An 18,733-nucleotide genomic window follows, 5' to 3' on the forward strand; every position below is an offset into this window, starting at 1 on the left:
CAAAGAAAAGCCTTCGCCCTAATGCGTATTGTACACTTTTCTCATTGGCTCAAACATATGGATAAACGATAGGAATTTAGACTCGTTTCCCTAGCAATAAAGCACGACAAATAAGCAGGGATGATGCTTTGGTATCTTATCAATTTTCAGGTAGCCAGAAAAAAATGCAAAACTCTCATATTTCTTAACACAAGGGAAGAGAGTGATGTTGATAAAAACACCTTGGTATTCAAGAGGTGTCGAGGCGAATATTGTACCTGCTTCAAGTCAATTTTCGGCTGTATAAAAAACTAACCTGATCATCTTCTCGGACCTTTAATAGTTGCCCTTTTAAAAGTTTTATATGTAAAAGAAACAGTTTTTTTAGGAAAATGTGCGTTAAAAAGACTATTTTTAAAAATATGTTTATGCATTTCATATAATTCAACCAATGTTATCTTACTTACTTGACCTTAAACTCAAGTATTATTTAACCTGTAAAAATCTACAAAAGCTGCCAGCACGACAGGTTAGATATTTATTATTAAGACCAATGGCATCCATGATATTTTTATCTATTCCCAGTTCGTTGATCACATAAAAGAGGTAAGCATAAAATTTAAGCATATAGATTTCAGTGTATTAATTTCCTTTACTATTTTCTCCATGCTGTTTTTTTTATTAGTAGATTTTTCCCCTTGAAAGTCAAATTTATGCAAAATTATTATGCTTAAAGATTTTCTGGTTACACCACAAGCGTGATAGCATGCAAAATCAGTTCCGAGCTTCTCATTAAACGGCACATTTAATTGTGTATAGAAAAGTTCGTGATCTTATATTGCTATGCAGATCTTACGAATATTTTCCCGATAAAGACCTGTCTCGATGTCTAGGTGAACCTGGTTGTTTGCTAACAAAATCTTTGAGACACAATAAGATCAGCTCTGATCATGACTGTTACTTAAAACACGATCGATAGACTATTTATTGATTAGCCAAGTGTGTTACCGTGATTCCCAATATTGCAGCCTATTAGAAACTCATGTGAGAAATCCGAAAACAGAAACGGTAAGTTTCCATTTTAAGAGTTCAAAAAGTAATTGTATGAATTATGATGTATTATATGTTGCAAGTTATAGTATGCAGGAAAATATGGTTGTAAGTTTCAGCATGGGGTTTCACGCTTAATGCGATTATCAAACAGCCTTGGTGCACGCTTAAAAACGTCCTGTTCTACACAACAAACCGTGTACAACCTTGTCTGTGCGGCATCGAGCACTTTACAATACATTGGAAAAGTAGTCTTATTATACTTTATTCTTGATAAATTACTTAGAATGGAAAGAATATTTACAATGGAAACATGGCTTCTAAAAACAAGCTGAACAATATACAGAGAATATCAAAGATACGTTTTCCATATTTGAAGGGAGAAATGTTTTCGAAGTCAGTGATATTTGAAAAAAGATTTAATGGGTTTTTGTATAACTTTAACTCGTGATAACTGTCAAAATAAATAGAAGATTTATTACGTAAATGCAAATTGCGTGAAATATTATTTGTGCGATTTGCCATTTTCCATAGAACGAAAACTAAACACAGAAATATTTCGGCCTATTGAAAAACTGTCTATAATCTTTTTATAGCCTATTCAAAAGCTGTCTTGTTTCCTCACAATAATGATGCTCAAAATTGTAGACATTTAAAATGATTGTCATATACATTTTTATTACTCTTAAAATACTCTATTTTTATTTTTTCGCAGCCTTTGTACTTAATCTTATTTAATCTTTCTACAATTTGGCCTACACTTTGCTCCTACCGCTTGATATCAACATTTCCTTAATTGTTTTGAGATCCAAATATGTCATTTATAATATGGAAATGATATTAATCTCCAGATTTTTTCTATCAAACATTTAGCCTTAAAGGTATTTTTCTGATTAGTAACATGGCCTATGTCTTCAAGTACACTATAAACGAAGGAAAAAAGGTTCTCTTGCCTCCAATCTTAGGAATTTATCTCGCATGTTTTTATCTCGGGGAGTCGTGTGTTTTTTCACATTCAGAAATACGTTACGTGAAATGTCACAGAGAAAGTACAAAGGTGATTCAAATTAGGCATTGCGATTTCCACGACATTTTTGTAAAGTAGATGAAGAGGTTTGTTTACACAAATAATTAGGGTCCGTTTAGTGATCCTTGACGTGAAGAATCAGTGAACAAAATTTGTGAATGTCACCTCATGCTATGAGATGAAGCAACATATTTTGCTATCTACACTCCTTTTTAAATACTTAAGATTTAAAAAAATTTTCTTTAAATCTTTTTCCTACATATTATAATTTTGAATCTCGTAGAATTGCTCCGTGCGACATATCACAAGGATACTTTCTTGGGCCATTTGTGCTCATACTTAACCTAATCGGGTTTTTTATAAGTCAAATTGAAAGGGGATTCAATCGAAACGTTTTTCTTTGAAATACAACTGTTTTTGTCGCTATATTAACGGTAAGTCGAAACATTTCCAACTGCTTGATTTGTCCTGATTAATATTGGCTATGTCGATAAATACTAGGTCTCAAAACAGGAAGGTTGTTCTCAAAAATATATATCAAGGAACAGCTAGCTCTTTCCACCTCGTGGTGGTCCCTATTTTTATCATCAAGCCTTTTATCCAATTGCGCTTCCCACCTGATGCTATAATGGTATATATTTGAAACATATACCCTTGATTCTAGAAAGGAAACTCTAAAGATTGTGAAACGTTAAGGATATTTATGACAATTTTTTTACAAAACTTACGTTTTTATTTATATATTTGCATTAAGAAAGTTTGTTTACCGATGGAGAATGAATAAATAAAAGCGCTTTGCTCAGGATTTATTCTTGAGATAGGAAGTTTTAAACCTGGAGTGGGGATTGTGTAGAAAACATTTCAATCTCAAATAGCGTTTGATTTATTCCCCTAAGGTAAAAAGGCAATATCAACGGCATTTCCAAGGGATTATGTCTTTGACATACTACCTGTTCTTGGTAGTGCTGCTTGCAGCAGTACATTCAGATGCAAGAAAATGGCACCACAATGCATACAGCAACCATTACATGCTGCATCGTAGGAACGGCATCACACAGGATGATAGTGCAAAGAGAGGTAAGCTGCTGTGAAAATAATGCTCTCGAGAATTTTGGAGGTTATATAGGACAAACTCAAACGACAATAAAATGCAGCATGCTCTCTTATGTATAACGTTATTTCTTCTTACACTGTCTAAACTTAGACCTTTTAATATAAATGATAATTTATATTAAATGTTTTATGTGTCTCTATTTTGTATTTTGAGATAAGATGGGGAGACTGAGCCGATTCTTTTTAACATAATGCATGATCCTGAACTTCGCCAAACTCAACCGAGATATAACAAAAAGCTTGAATGACATATAATTCTTTAAGTTTATAATTCTTTACGTAGGTAGTAGGCCCGTAACAACTATTGTTCTTATGAAGACTCGTGCTCCCCCCCCCCCCCCCACAAAAAAACAATGATAGAGATCCTTTGTTTCCCATGAACAATCTCTTTGTCCTTATTTTTCATAAACAATGGATTCCCAATAATTTCATTCTTCCAAGGCTTCTACGTGCAAGATAAATTGGGTTAGAGAAGACATTTGACGATTATGTAATTATACATGTAACCACTATCGTTATAGAATTACAGTTTTTATAAATCACAAAAATTTCTGATAAAAAATGACATTCTCGTTTTCTCTAAAGATGCCTAATGAATGTCTATAACATTTCCAGCATCATTGCCGAATCTTAACGTGCTCATCAATGGAAAAGAAAATGGAGTTGAATTTGAGATTGCAGGATGCAAAGTCAAACTCACTATTGATGGAGAATGCAAATTTAAGCTCTCGCCATCTCCAGACTCATGCGGAGGAAAGCTGCCATTGGCTGGAATTTTGAATCACTTTTTACCAAACAACAAGCTTGGAGAGAAGTCAAATACATTCATCTTGCCGGATAAGTTCGACCTTGAAGCACTGCAGATCGACAAATGTAAAAGCACGATCGAGTTCAAGACCTCTTCTCGTGAAAAGCTTGATCTCATTCCTGGAAAGCTCTCCATGGAGGGTGTGTCATTAAAAATGAAACTGAACTATAAATCTGGCGTTGTTGACTGGGAGCTTCTTGATTTAGACATTAGTGCATCTGTGACAATTGCAGAGAAGAAAGTACCAATAACAGCAAAGAAAAAGGAGAAGGAGACATCCATCAGCTTTTCATTCAAAACAGATGACCTGAAGATTCCAAGTCTTACTGGGATGTTCTCTAAAAAAGCAGCCTCGCCTCCAGATTCTGATGAGCAAGTATCTTCAAAAGTGATGGGTTTGACGATCAAGAAACCATCCGTATCAGGGGTGTACGACACAAAAGGATTTTTTGAAATTGTCGCTAGTGGAGAGCCCGATTCTGCAGCATTCAAGAGTGCCTCCTTCTTTATCATTATCCAGAAACCAGAAGATGATGATGTGGAAGTGGCAGTGATGGCCAAAATGAACCTATTTTCACCAACCAAACTGCTAACTGAATTAACAGGAAAAGATCTGACCAAGATTCCACTTCTCAAAGAGCTTGTACTTAATTTTGCCTTTGCCATTTCAAATGACGACTTTGTTATCATCAAGAATGAAGAATTCAACAAGGCTATTTCAGGTGTTATCAAAGGAGAAAAGACCATAGAGAAAGGCACTAAACTCCATCTTGATCTGCCTGTTAAAGAGATGTTCAAAAAACTGGCACCAGACTTGAATACAGAAAGCTTTCCAGCTTCGTTATTTGTTAAAGCCACCATAAACAAAGATGGAGTGAAATTCAAATTCCCAGACGAATGGAAGTCAGATTTGCTTCAAATTCTTAAAGGACTCGCACCAAAACTGAAAGAATATATCCCAAAATGGCTAAAAGGCGATGGCCCCCCTATTGTGGTAATCAATGATTTCTCATTTGACTACAAGACATTGGCCTTTGCTATAGACATTTCAATGGATGGTCCTTTTAAACTTGGCAAGATATTGTCGCTGTACAATATTTCTCTCAAAGTCAGTCACAAGGGCGAGGATAAGCCTTATGAATTTTCTTTCAGTTCTTCCCAGACATTGTTTGGGGAAACGATGCTAGTTACCAAACTCTCAAAGAAAGGAGGAACGTATGAATTTGACGGCTCAATTAGTTCTATTTCAACTGGACAGCTTATCAGAGCACTTGGTGTCAAATACCTTAGCGAGGAAACAATGAAAAAACTCAGTTATCTAGACTTTGGAATGTGTGACGTCAAACTAAAGGCGAAATTTGGTGACACATTTTTCATAAGGTGAGTATTTGACTTCTTCAGTGTTGCAGTTACTTTTGACTGGTTATTGGATAAGATACTATAGCCATCGTATTCTATTATTCTATTTACTATCCCCTCTGCCGTATAAAAAATTATTTCTTTTGATCATTATCTTTAACATTCATGTCAACCTGCACATCATTAACTTTATATACAGGTGTAAAATTATAATTAAATTCCTAAGAGACATATAGTAATGCCATTTAAGAGCAGTTGAAAATACGCTTGACATACTTTGCGCTGATTGGTCCAAAACAAGGACCAACCAAAACTACCTCTTATATTACTTTCGATAATGATATCATCATAGAAATTTTAATCAAAAACGGCAGAGACAAAAGCATCAAGGTAATTAAGGCTAACAATGCACATGTACATAAACATTTCTTGATATCTGGATATAAATTTGTACTCAGGTTCGGTCATTATCCGATGTTTGCACCCTGTAGACAAAAAATGATGTTATGTTTCCCCTTTTTTGTGCTTTCTACAGCTCAGATTTCTCCTTACATCGGCATAGGTTTGTTAGTAAGCCTTTACCAACGAAGAAATGTTGTCAGTTTTGTTTGTGGATAAATCGTCAGGCTCTATCACTGTGCAACCACGTAGCTGTAGGTGTCGGCTAGGGGGGGGGGGGGCAAACTCGAGCAAGAACCATACCTGAGGGGGGCAGGCTTTAAAACAAGAAAACAGATATATAAAAAACAGATATGTTGGGACAAAATCAAGGTCATGGAATTATAAATATGCCAAATTTTCAAAATATCATTCGGAAAAACTGTAGCCAGAGAGGGCAAGTTGTTGTCAAAATTTTCATTTGGGGGGCACAGCCCCCCGTGCCCCCTGCAGCTACGTGGCTGTCACTGTGAGAGACAGTCCTCCATATCTTGGAGAAAGCCTTGCTTGGGATTGTATCAACAAAATAAAATGGCTCTGTTTCAAAAAGGAAACAAATTGCTTTATAGTCATTCCCTGATTGAGGGGTGTAACACCCGAATACTCCTTGTAACTATCCCCAGAGTTGCTTTTCTGTTACAAATCTCAGTGACAATCGATGTTTCTGATGTTTTGTTTAACTTTTGTCATCGATCTTCTTCAGCTTTAAAGCAACTCCAATTCTTTTTGGATGGGACGGTTTGAAAGTCGAAGGAATTATGTACGAAGATGGCGCTTCTCCGGTGATGGCGATGGGGATTTCCATTGAAAAAATAAGGCTTGACGAAATAGTAGAAAAACTTTTCAACAAGAAACTTGCAGGGATTACTTGGTTAACGGAGCTCAATGTTGGTAAGAAGGTTTTATTATATTGAAACCGTGTTGAAGCCAAGAGGGCTCTAAGCAATCCATGATTTTGAATAAAAATAAAATATATAATATATATAAAGACGATATGTAGAAATAATGTTAGCCAAAATGAATATCATGAAAGCATCGAAAAGACGGATTCTTTTAACAATGATCATATCACAATAAAAAAATTGCATTTTTGTAACCCTAAAGAGGTCACTTGGTATTCTTAATCATTTGTGTCATTGGCAATGAAAAAATTGTAGATTTTATTTACATTCATTTACATTTCTTAAAACTGTGTGTGACATGAAATAATCTTTGTAGTGTTGACAATGAGCACAACAGACGCAACGGCGAAAAGCAAAGATTTGAAGTTTGAGAATCCAAGCATGAAAGAAATTGGCATCAAAAAAGGTAATAGCTTACCTAGTCCAATCGCTTTTGATGTGCTTAGGTAACGAGAAAACAGAAACCACAGAAAGTCTGACAGATGTGCAAGATGGGTCAATTTCTAGAAGATACGATAAATAGAAGCAATGTGATAATACAGAGTCGTTGTCACATTTGCTCTTAATGCAATAATCTTATTCTGATGCCAGAAAATGTTCGTTTCTTCACATGATTAATGAGTACTTTTTGTACCAAGCATTCTGTTCTTCCTTAAAGCTCATTTATGGCTCCCACATAATCTGGTATCATTCGAATCAGCATTGCCTGTCTCATCAGCTGACATTTGTCCCTCATTCTTTAAAACTAGTTGTTTTGGTATTGTCGTTTGCCAGGGATAGCATAAAAGAAGACTTAAGAGAAGATTTAAGCCCTAACCCCCGTACTCGTGGCTGCCAAACGTTTCAACCTTTTATTTTGAGGCATGAAAACATTGATGAATTCATATTTTAGGAATAATCTTCAGAGCTGTGGCTAAGATTCCAACTGACTGCAAAGGGGATCAGTTGTGTGAAGTCAGCAAAAACGTCACCAGTGCTGAAAAGAAAGAAAGAAGTTTGATAATTGAAGGGAAGATAACGCTTGACGGGGTGGAACTACGGGGTATTTACGAAGGAAAATGGAGCATTGGAAAGAACGTCCAAATTCCAAAAGTTGAACTTGTGTTGAAAATTGGAAAGGAAACCAAAGTTTATTTCCAAGTAAATGTCAACATTCTAGAACCAAAATTGGAGTTGGAAGGTAATTGAAAGTTAAATTTTTCAATTTAGGTGAAAATGTATGCCAGAATGTTTTAACATAATTGCATTTGATTAGCAAGTCTAAAGCCGATTTGTACCTCAGCAAATTTTTTACATGGGAGTTTTTTATATTGAAGCTGGTTAGATTTTCCTAGTAATTCATACGTAGAAGAAAAAATGAGCACATCTGTTAACCCAATAAAAATTTCTTGCTTACTTGTCTAGACCCTCTTGCTCCTCTAACTATCTTATTCACCTTAAAAAATATTTTGTTAATTCTTCCACTTTAAGACCAGTAGCTAGCCATGTTTCTCATTTGCTCGCAGGACAAGTAATGAAAACATCTTCCCTTTGAATTTCTTTTCTAAAAAATACACACAAAGATTTATGATTCGTGCTTTAAGACTAAAAACGACATTGGATAACTCATCTTTATATCTCTAACCTTTTTTAAATCTTTTAATGAAGTGTTATAGCCATCAAATTTGTAGATTCTGATTCCTGCAACTTATTTTCATTAGCTCGTCACGTGCAGAGTCTGTTCCGAAACTTTAACAACGATATTCTTAGACTATCAGCCTTTGGTTATAGTTTTAATGTTAAACAGATCAAAATATATAGATTCTGAATCAAACAAGGTAAATTTAGTCTAGTGCCATCATGTCTACATTTTCTCAACGATTTTCACATAAATTCTTCTGATCATATTTTTCCTAGTAAAGGCCAAAATGAGCCATCACTAAATTGACAATAGATATGAGTTAAAAGCAAACAACAAATACGATATGAAACACCAAAACAAGCCTATTTTCTTAAATTTAAAATCTGACGGTTAATGATAGCAATTACACCACATTCTTCAATACGATTTAAAAAAACTGATAATTTTTTAATACTTTCTTTACAGGTACCGTTGGTATTGGGGGAACTGGCTCTTTGCAATTGTCAGCAAAAATGACTGGCATCTGGGACCAAGCTTTTGGCATCAAGTTCTTGTCATTTGGGAATCTCGCAGCTAGTATTAGCATTTTACCAGGCGTCGCAGTAACAGATTTTGGTTCGTTGATCTATGATTATTACGAATTTCAATCTTCCCTAAAAATTTCATACCTTGTTTCTATATTGTGACAAATATTTCAACGTCCACGCAGAAGTAAGATAATGCATGCACCCAGACATAGCATGCACCCAGACAAAGCATGCACCCAGACAAAGCATGCACCCAGACAGGAAATTTCAGCAAAACTTTAACACAAACATTCTAGTCACCGATTTTTTGACCGTACCTCAGACGTAATTATGGCAAAAACCCGATAAACTGAGCAAGGAACCTATCGAACACGTCATCTTTCCTCTGATTGTACTTTCGATCCACCACTGGATGCAAATTTTTTGCTTACTTTTGGGGATTATTTCTCTGAAGTTGACCAGTACTTTAGCATGTTAAGTATCCACTTATTTGTGCTAATTTCAAATTTTTATATGCCAAAGACTTACTTGGAAAACAAGAACTCATGTGCTTCTTTGAACTTTAATTTTTGGTTCAGTCTCAAGTGAAATGCATCGTTAACAATTGTTAAAACATTATATACCCCGCCAGTGCCTTAATAAAAACGTTGACTGTACGGCAACAGGTTCATTTGATAGAATTATCTTTCTTCACTCTAAAGCTTTTGAAGGGGAACTCCGACTTGGTTACCTCCCTAAGAAAGAAGAAACAAAAAGAGCAGCTTCCAACCAGATAACATCAAAAGCAGCAGTTGGAATCGACGGCGTGAACCCGGCCAACAACTATTTCTACGCCCAAGTGAGTAAGTTTACGCTAAGTGCCATAGTCGAAGCATTTGGTTTGGACATTCAGCTTCCAAAAGCATTGATGGACACCGGCTTTCCGGACGGAGTGATCGTTTCATTCACACTTTCACCAAAAGGTATATTTTGTTTCATCCACTTTTTTTATTTATAATTTATTTTTCTTTTGAAAGATACAAAATGACAAAGAAAACATTTTGGCAGTTGTAGGCTGAGGCTGAACTTAATGTAAGCAAGCTAACCATACCTAATGAACTTTTGACCAGCTCTATAAAAGTTAAGGCAGCTATTTTGAGACTGTCCTGTTGGAGGATAATTACCATTTGCCCCAGTATTCCTATAAGAACCTCTAAGTCACATCGAATGAGGTGGCAAGCTACTTGATGCCGAATATGCATTCAATGCATTAAACTAAAAACCGAATTTTCTGAACCCCTTTTCCTCTGGCATTCAGCAGTAAGTTATCGACAAAATCATAATCAGGTTATCTGCCTTTTTTCAGGAAAAGAACTCAAGCAACTTAAAACAAAGATTGAAAACGGTTTTAAATTCCAAGGAAAGATACGAATTTTGGGATTTGAAGTCTACGTTGACTGCAGCATAGCATACAACCCAGTGAAATTCTCTATTCTTGTCGAAATGTCGCCAATCAAGATTGGTGGTGGACTCATTGCACTGCAAAAGTCAAAGAACGAAGCAGACAAAGGTCCGATGCTTCAAGCATCAATTGCTGCATCTGCAGTGAAAATAAAAATCAAAGCTTTCGTAACAGTGTTGGGAATCTCTGCTGGAGCGAGTATTGATGTTTCTGATAACGGATTTGAATTTGCTATTTCTGGAAATCTCTTTGATGTCGTACAGGCTGATTTGAAGATCAAGAGCAAATACGCGGACATCAAATCAGCATCATTCCATGTAAGCATGTTTACCAATTTTGAAAGGCAATAGAATACCGTCTGTGACGTCATCTTAATCCATGATGGAAATATATACATATTTACTACCATTATACATATAACTATATACTACCATTATACATATAACTATATACATAGTTATACGACAGTTTAACTTGTCAGAAACTGGTTGAGATAAGATTACTGTTATTCGGCATTAGCTATATACATAGCTGATAAAATTTAAAACATCTACCAAATAACAGTGGCTGATTGGGTAGGGAAAAAGCTCACGTGACCATATTTATGGCTATTCATGAAACTGTTATCTAGTTTTGCACATAGGTATTTCATTATGCTCCTGCAGGTTATACAGTCAAGATTAAAAAACAATAAAATTATATTTTTATGATGTCTTTAAATTCGATCTCTATTCGCAATCTCTTATCAGCTTTGCTCATTCTGTTGGTAATTAATATTGATAAGAGATAATTAAGGAAAACTTTTCAAAATCTCAAGCAATAGTCAACATGATATTTCATACATTATTTTTGGATATTTAGATAAATAATACTAATAAAGGCAAAATAATACATTAGTGATCAAGAATATCTAAACGGGATAAACACTTCAACTTACAAGAAGCTGTTTTCATCTTTAATAAAATAAAAACTTAAAGATATTAATAATGACTGGGACTCATTATGACTGGGAGATATTAATAATAGCAACGCTACTCCAATTAAAATTGCTTGACGACAAAGGGTTGCCTATCAATCAAAAACAACTGCAGACCTCTAAAATCTCATGGTTATGCCTTAGGTTTCTGCGTGTATAAAAACTGGTCCAGATGTGATACAGAAAGCTGTTAAAGAGGATCTGACAGAGGCTGGAAAGGCAGCAACTGAAACAATGAACGAGGCAAACGAAAAAGTAGCTGGCATTGGCAACCTCTACTTGGACTCTAAAGAGGGCGTGTCAAAAATGGACAAAGAAATCGATGATTTCAAAGGAAAGTTAAGAAAGAAAGGAGATGGAATAAGCGAAGCAAAACGTATACTTAATGAGAAGTGTATTGATCAGTGCTCCACGGGTATATTTCTATATTTCATTTAACTTGTATTCATTTATTTCTTGCCCTCAGTATGAACAAGACTAATGCTTTGAAGGCTACACTTGAATGATATCCTAGTGATAAGGGGAAAAAGTGAGCTAGAAAAATTGTGAGATACATTTCAAAATTATCTTAATGATATTAATCTCATGCTTGTAAGATATATTCCCAAACTTCTTCACGCTTACTAAAACTGATAAAGGTTTTAATAAATATAGAATTTTATTCATATATATATATTGATAGATTTATGCTTAATCCATTGAGTTGATTATTCCTGTCTCATCAGAATGTATCGGAGGCCCGGATTGGGATCCAAAATGTTTAGAGGTTGGTGGTGGTTACGTTGGCTGTCCAGTTTGGAACGATTGCAAATTCAAGGCACCAAATTATGAATGTATAGCGAAATGTAAAGGAAAGAAGGGATTTTCCTTGTTGAAAGCTAAGGGAAAGCAAGTTGCATTGGAGGTATGTATTATGAAGCTTTTCTAATCCTTTTGTGATTTGTGCATTTTTCCTAGAGGGGGGGGGGGGGGTTGGTTTGCAAACACCCCCTCTAGGTATTAAGGATACCTTTAATGGTATTAAGGTACATTTATAGAAGGGAACGTCTAATATCGGGGGTCCTTCTTTCTTCGTGTGATCACTGCGGTTAAAGTTATTTGGCGTCCAACGAAGAACATCATGAGACCTGTCTCAGCGTATTTGTGTATACCTGTCTCATTATCAAGACCTAATGTTTTTAGAAAAAAAGTCACACCTTTGCTTCAATGGACTTTTCTTGCATGAAATAAATGTTTCTTGTGCAAGATTTTAAGAAAAATTTCTGACATAGAAAGATTGACAATGAGAAGCCGTTTTGTTCAAGGAAATCCACTTCAGGGGTGCACTTTCTGTATTTGCAACAATTTGCTTTATTTAAGATCCCAAATTATATTATTAAATACATTCTTTTAAGCTCAATATGTGAACAATGAGATGTAACAAAAGTTTGTAGAATCATTCTTTTCCTTTCAGGCTCTTCTGAAGATTCTGGAAGGATTGAAAAAACTGTTTAACATTGGCAAAAAGTTCTTTGACAAGTCTAGGAAGCTTTTAGATACGGCTAAATCGGTACTGAATGAAGCCAAGGAAAAACTGAAGGCTGGTCTCGATGCTGCTAAAGCTGCTGCTTCTACAGCCATTGAGAACATTGTTCAAATCCATTCGATGTGCTTTGAATCTGGGTTGGACGAAGCTGCCAAGGCCTGTGTTGGATTGAATATAAACGCAACATTCTTCAAAACAAAGAAAGTAGAATTTGACACGAAAGGCTGTCTGGATGTAAGTTTTGCCAAGCAGATTGCTCAGGCAATTTCTGACAAACTATACCCCGGTATTAAAGCACTAAAGGGAGCTATTGGTGGCCTAAAATCAAAGTTTGGACTAATTGAGAACGAGAAGGACAATGTTGAAGTAGCAGTTGAAGAGGCAAAAGCTGCATGCACAGATGGCGATAGTGAATCCTGCGAGAAGGCTACAGCACGTGATGTCATTTGGTCAGAAGAGGAGCATTACTACAAGAAATTGGCTTACGAGCAGCTGCCAAGGTTCACTTTGAGAGATGATGCAACGCTTCGACTTTTTGATTGGGATCCGCCATCGATGAAAGCTGCAAATGATGACCCTATGGCAAAGGCGAAAATCGAAAAACCGAAGGGTGTTGTTCAAGTCTATAAGAAGAGAGAATCCGTTGCAGGTATGACTTTCTGTAGATTTTTTATTTTGTCAGAAAGTTATCAGATAACAAATGCTTATTAAGAGGTACCAGTGACTTATACGACTGGCTGCCAACCGATTGTTCCAAAAAGCAAGTAAAATGCACCATTTTTCAAAGTCATGATTTGTAGAATGTTTTTGTAGAATTCTAGCCAAAAGTCTTGGAACACTAACGTCATTTTTGAATAGGCGATTCAGCTATTCTGCTTTTCCCTGTGAACAATGTTGATTTACTATAAAATAAGGGTAAAAGGACTATCAATCTATTCCTAAGGGATGTAACGGCATAAGTAATATGTTCCACGAAATTTTGTCCAACATTCTATTCATATGCGCATGTTGGTAATTATCCAACTGTTTGTTTTATATTTCTGGGGATTGTTTGAAAAACGAATTTTATGTGACAATTACCTATAATAATGACAAGAATATTTGCTTCTGCAACCACTAGTGAAAAGTTGACACCTAGATTCAAGCAGTCACTTACAAAATCTAAATTAAAAAGGGTCCCTTTTTTGTATCCAAAGTGTTAGCAGTTATTATTACCCAAATCAATCATTTAGTAGCTATTTTTACAAAAAGGATGTCAATTATCCGAAGAACAAGAATATTATTCTATTTTTCAGCAAATAATGAAGATGAACCATGCTTGCAATTTTCTAAGCACATGGACATACTCAAGGGCATTTCGGACGGCATGACTGCACTTGTCAGTTCTCAGAAAAGACAAAATCAACGATTCAAAGAATTTGTCAAATCAAAACGGAACAGGATCAACCGTATTGCTGTGGCGCTTAAATCTCAGTGTAAGTAATTCTGTGTCTGCATAGTCTCTTGAAATAACGTGCAATTCTTGCATGAAGTCAATACCAAGAGTGCTGGAATGTTGAGATGTTTTTAAAAGAAATGTGAAAAGCGAATCACTATACATGCTAGTTTTGATTCAACAGAAAGAGCACTTTTCAGTAGATTGATTATGGGACCAGCCTTCAAAATCAAATTTCGCAATATTTTGTTGTGATTCAAAGATTAATTTAGTTGTTGTTGTGCTGTCCTTAATGAAATGGTGTATAGCTTTACCCGTTTCTTTGTATTTAAGGGTTGGGGAAAGTTGTTTAAATAACTGGAAATCACAGTTCGCTAAATTTTAGGTTTAACTTCACCCCGTCAATTTTTATAAATTGCGTTGACTTTCTGATCTTGAACTTGCTTACAATTTATCAAATTCGCACTTCTTTGTTCTGAGACATATCTTTAAAAGGTAAATGAAAAAAATTTTGTCGCCTTTCTTAAATTTTTGGATTTCAAGCAAGGTATATTTTGGATTGCCAAGATCAGTCTCTTCGTTGGAAAAATTCCTTGCTTTTACATCGTTATGGAGATTTTTATGTTTTTTTACGTAGAGTTGTCTGTAAATTTGTCAAAATTAGGTTGTGATCGTTCTTTAACAGTTTTTTTAAAAATAATAATAAATTTCAGGTCTCTACTATGGCTGCAACAAGGAACAGTTGGGTGATGCGATGTTCTATGTTAACAAGGCACGAAAAGGTTTGTTTTTAGAAAAGTTTAATTAGTAACAATTAAATCTCTTTGCTGAAAACGTCTCCCGGCAGTAGCACTGGTTGCCTTGTTTCAGCTCAAGTGAATCCCTGGGCATTGATACAGCCTAAACGATGTATAAGCGCACAGGGGAAACGTGCCCCCACTTATTTCAGAAATGCTAATTCACTAGGCATGTTGTAGAAATTGATTTCGCTAGGGGTTCTTATGTTAGCTTATTTGTATTATTCTCATTTGGGTGTCAATTATCATGCTTCAGTTTGGTATTCAAGTCTTTATATGCTTCTTTGATGCCATTGGAAATAATAGAGAAGAAGGAGGACTGTAGTTTGGGCTTCTGCGCGAAAGTGTTGGTCCCTTAACACAGATGGGTGTATTTAATTGCATTGGGATAATCTTGCTTACGTCGTATGCTGTTCTCATGCTTTTCTCTTCTCCCGTTCCTCCCTCCCCTTTTGATATAAACCGTACAGTGTTTCTTCAAATCATTGTTTATTCTATTGTGTTAGGCTAGGGCCTGTTTACGTCACGGGATTCATTTCTTGTTATTTTTCGCTTGGAAAGACTAGGCTCTTAATTCAGTCTTGTTTTCCCTTCCCATTTCATATCTTAGGTATCTAAGGTAGGACAGGTGCATCGGCTCTCTGGTGGGGAAAAAGTGAACTTTTCTCGTCCATTCCCTACCCAGAACTTTAAGTTGCTTGAACTTGAGTCGATTAAGCCATATCAAAGGTTAGGTTTTTGGTATGGGTTAGGGGAAGCAACTTGTGCCGATGCACTAAGGGCCCAACGTTGCTTCCTGTGACAAGGGAATGATGATTTGATGTGGGATGGAGGGAGCTATTTTATTTCAATTGATGGAATACATTTGCTAATGTTTCTTCTGAGAGTAAGAAATTAAAGAGAAGTAATGTGCCAATTTTGAGCTCACAGAATTGTCCCCTGCATGCGCTGCGCCCCCTATTTATGAGAAGCCCCCCATTAATGAGAACCTACATCAATGAGTGCATTTCTGTTAAATCTTGTAGTAAAAGTCTTTGTTATTGATAGAACCAGAACCATAATGATTTTTATCTAGTCCCTGCACAGAAGCAGAAACGAATGTCGAGTGTTGAGTTTGCATTGTTTGAAATTTGAGGGAGATCCATTAAACACAATGTCATGTGGACGAATAATTTCCAGAGGAATTTATATTCATCATTTTTACATAATTGTTTGTTAATCAAAGCTCATAAATTTTTTTTGTTTGATACTGCCTAAATGTTTATCTTGACATTGGTATGTGGTAGACCATATAGGACCCTCCAAAATCATTTTGGATACAAGAATTTGTCTGTATAGCGTAATCAAATGCCATTTTATGCTAGCATAAATCAAGAAAATACTTTTATTTCGATTTAAGAATCTTCAGATTTTAGCCCATGCTTTCACATTTGTTTATGTTCAGCGCGATTTAGAATATAAATTTGTAACTTATCTTCCGATGTCTATTCAGAGATGAACAAATGGGAAAGGAATGTGCGATCACAGTTGAAGAGCCAAGACAGTCTTTCATTCAGCACATGGAAGAAACAGCTAGATGCCAACATTTTACATTCGAAGGGGCATAAGCTTGCCAAATATGTTGCAAATGTGACGTCATCTAGTGAAGAGATCGAGGCTAGAATGGGCATTGCAGAAAACGATAGCAAAATGCAGATTCTGCGTGATTTTGGCAAGGTAATTACTGCATTAAAAATGGCCACATTTTTTGTCAAATTTAAGGAATTTGACATAAACCAAGGCATAAAACTACAGTTGAATTGTGTTGGGGGTTAAAAATGGGGTAAGAGAATGATCTTAGCAAAAGTTAAACTTGTAAATTATATTTGAATTCAATAAATGAAGATATAGGTAGGAAAATCCAATTAATTTATTCAATTAATTAATTGGAATATCTATAAATTGCCATATTTATGTTAATATCATTTGATATATTCAATTATCAAAGAAACAGTAAATCTTGTCATAAGATTTTATGTTGTTTTGCCTACTTAACGTTTAGATTCTTGCATAATCTTTGTGAACTTCGAAAAATCAGAAGAGAGAATGTGCAGAATCTATATAGTCATGCTTCTAATAAAATATATTTTAAACCCGCAGTTTTAAAGCTTTTTTATATTCCTTTTATTAAAAATGCATTAACTGTTCCTTTTTTTATAAATATGCATGCCAGCTACTGTTCAACTTTCCCATCTAAGGCATGCAGGAGCCTTAATTCCCATTGCCTCACTCTAAGGTACTTGTCTGTGGTCCATTCCACAGGCCTTGCTCTAACCTGTACTTTTTTCTTAGGGCTTTGCTGACCTGATGGACAACGAAGGGTCTTTGTCATCATCAGCTCCCGTTATTTCAAGCCTAGCTTCAAAACTTGCTGAAATTCAGTCCAGCAGCCAGGCATGTGCTCAAAAGCGATAGGAGACAAGGAGCAGAAACACAAGACGTGACATCAAAATATCATATTAACAACAAATACTTATGCTTGTTGTTGGTCTTTATGATCACCCAAAATATAATCTTATAGATTGCAAAGGCGATTCTTGTGCCACCATATCTGACATGTTAGTTATCACTGTCTATACATATTTTCAGAGAGAATTATCATAAATGATAATTGACTTATCATTTTCTGTAGATGTGAATTCTTTTGAGCGATCATGAATACTGTTCATTTTTTCGAGGAAAATCTTATTGATATCAAACAAATTTTATCCTATTGCAAGAACAAGTCGTTATTTGATCTAATGAATCAATTTCTGAGAGTGGTTAGATAATAATCCGCCAATTATACTATAAATTAATAGGGGGAATATCGCCAAACGAGAGGTGAATCTCTGTCCTCTTTTTCTTTGAAAATAACCAACAATTAACTCGATTGCAAAAATAAAAGAAATATTAATTTTAAATGGTAAAAAATATTAAAATTGACAAATCAATGAAAAAACTCCCCGTACTTATTAGGAAAATGTCATAGGGCAAAGCATAGGGGTAAATTGAGGGGTGTGTTGGGGGGGCTCCCAAATTTTGCTTAATTGTCATTTAAAACCTAGGTTTTTGCCGTTTTCGTCAGTAAATTTTGACTTCTGTCGAAAAATTGCTTGTCTTTTGAGATTTGGCCAACCCCTCCTGAGAAATGAATTTACGCCTCAAGGGTAATGAAGTGATTAGCCAGATGGAGTTTATCGAGACTTTCAGCATTGCCACAATATTCATCTTCAGTCCGCATGAAATCGTTGATTAGTGCTGTGTTTTGCTTCCCAGATTCTTATTATAATCAGTCTTTCTTTCAAAGCTTGAACTGACAAAACTGACCTTGCCTCTCCCACTTCTAAGCATTGCCTTTCATTCTCTTGCTAACAGGGGTGCTGTCCTAACAAGTTAGGAAGGGGGTAGAGCCACCCTTCTTCGAAATCTCTCCAAATATAACAAGAGGGCTGAACACCCCTGGCTCCCAACGGCTGAGGCATCACAACTTGCTAGAGCTTCGCTTTATTCCATACAGCCTTCCCCAAACATAAACGACCATAAAGTTAAATATATAGAAATTGGAACAGTTAGAAAGTTAGTTGATGAACAAGCCAAGTGTTTTAATCTCAAATGAAAGTACAAAAGCTGGCGATTGGAATATAAATGTATTTCATGAAATACTTGACTTTAGGACATTATGATGAAACTTTAGTCTAATGAAGTTAGGTTAGA

At 35.6% G+C, this 18,733-nt stretch overlaps 1 protein-coding gene across 2 annotated transcripts; it reads left to right on the forward strand.

The window, feature by feature from the left end:
* The first annotated feature begins 895 nt into the window (after window positions 1-895).
* On the forward strand, window positions 896-17,696 carry LOC135686599 (uncharacterized). Of its 2 annotated transcripts, none has more exons than XM_065202861.2 (16): window positions 896-1,047; window positions 2,953-3,133; window positions 3,785-5,357; window positions 6,478-6,665; window positions 6,993-7,082; window positions 7,569-7,856; window positions 8,763-8,912; window positions 9,526-9,786; window positions 10,170-10,582; window positions 11,386-11,656; window positions 11,967-12,145; window positions 12,695-13,415; window positions 14,062-14,241; window positions 14,915-14,983; window positions 16,491-16,714; window positions 17,330-17,696. In XM_065202861.2, the coding sequence occupies exons 2-16, from the start codon at window positions 2,989-2,991 to the stop codon at window positions 17,450-17,452; spliced, it is 4,875 nt and encodes a 1,624-aa protein (XP_065058933.2). In that variant the 5' UTR covers window positions 896-1,047; window positions 2,953-2,988; the 3' UTR covers window positions 17,453-17,696. The 2 variants fall into 2 exon arrangements, with proteins under 2 accessions (XP_065058933.2, XP_065058934.2); XM_065202862.2 differs by lacking the exon at window positions 896-1,047 and adding an exon at window positions 2,361-2,490.
* The last annotated feature ends 1,037 nt before the right edge of the window (window positions 17,697-18,733 follow it).

Source organism: Rhopilema esculentum, chromosome 6 (genome assembly GCF_057945365.1).
Source record: "Rhopilema esculentum isolate cy_ngs chromosome 6, ASM5794536v1, whole genome shotgun sequence".
Lineage (NCBI taxonomy): Eukaryota > Metazoa > Cnidaria > Scyphozoa > Rhizostomeae > Rhizostomatidae > Rhopilema > Rhopilema esculentum.

Coding starts and splice junctions, on each gene's coding strand:
- LOC135686599 (XM_065202861.2), top strand. CDS start 2,989: ATGTCTTTGACATACTACCTGTTCTTGGTAGTGCTGCTTGCAGCAGTA. Junction 7,857..8,762: donor ACCAAAATTGGAGTTGGAAG/GTAATTGAAAGT, acceptor CTTTCTTTACAG/GTACCGTTGGTATTGGGGGA. Junction 16,715..17,329: donor TTCTGCGTGATTTTGGCAAG/GTAATTACTGCA, acceptor CTTTTTTCTTAG/GGCTTTGCTGACCTGATGGA.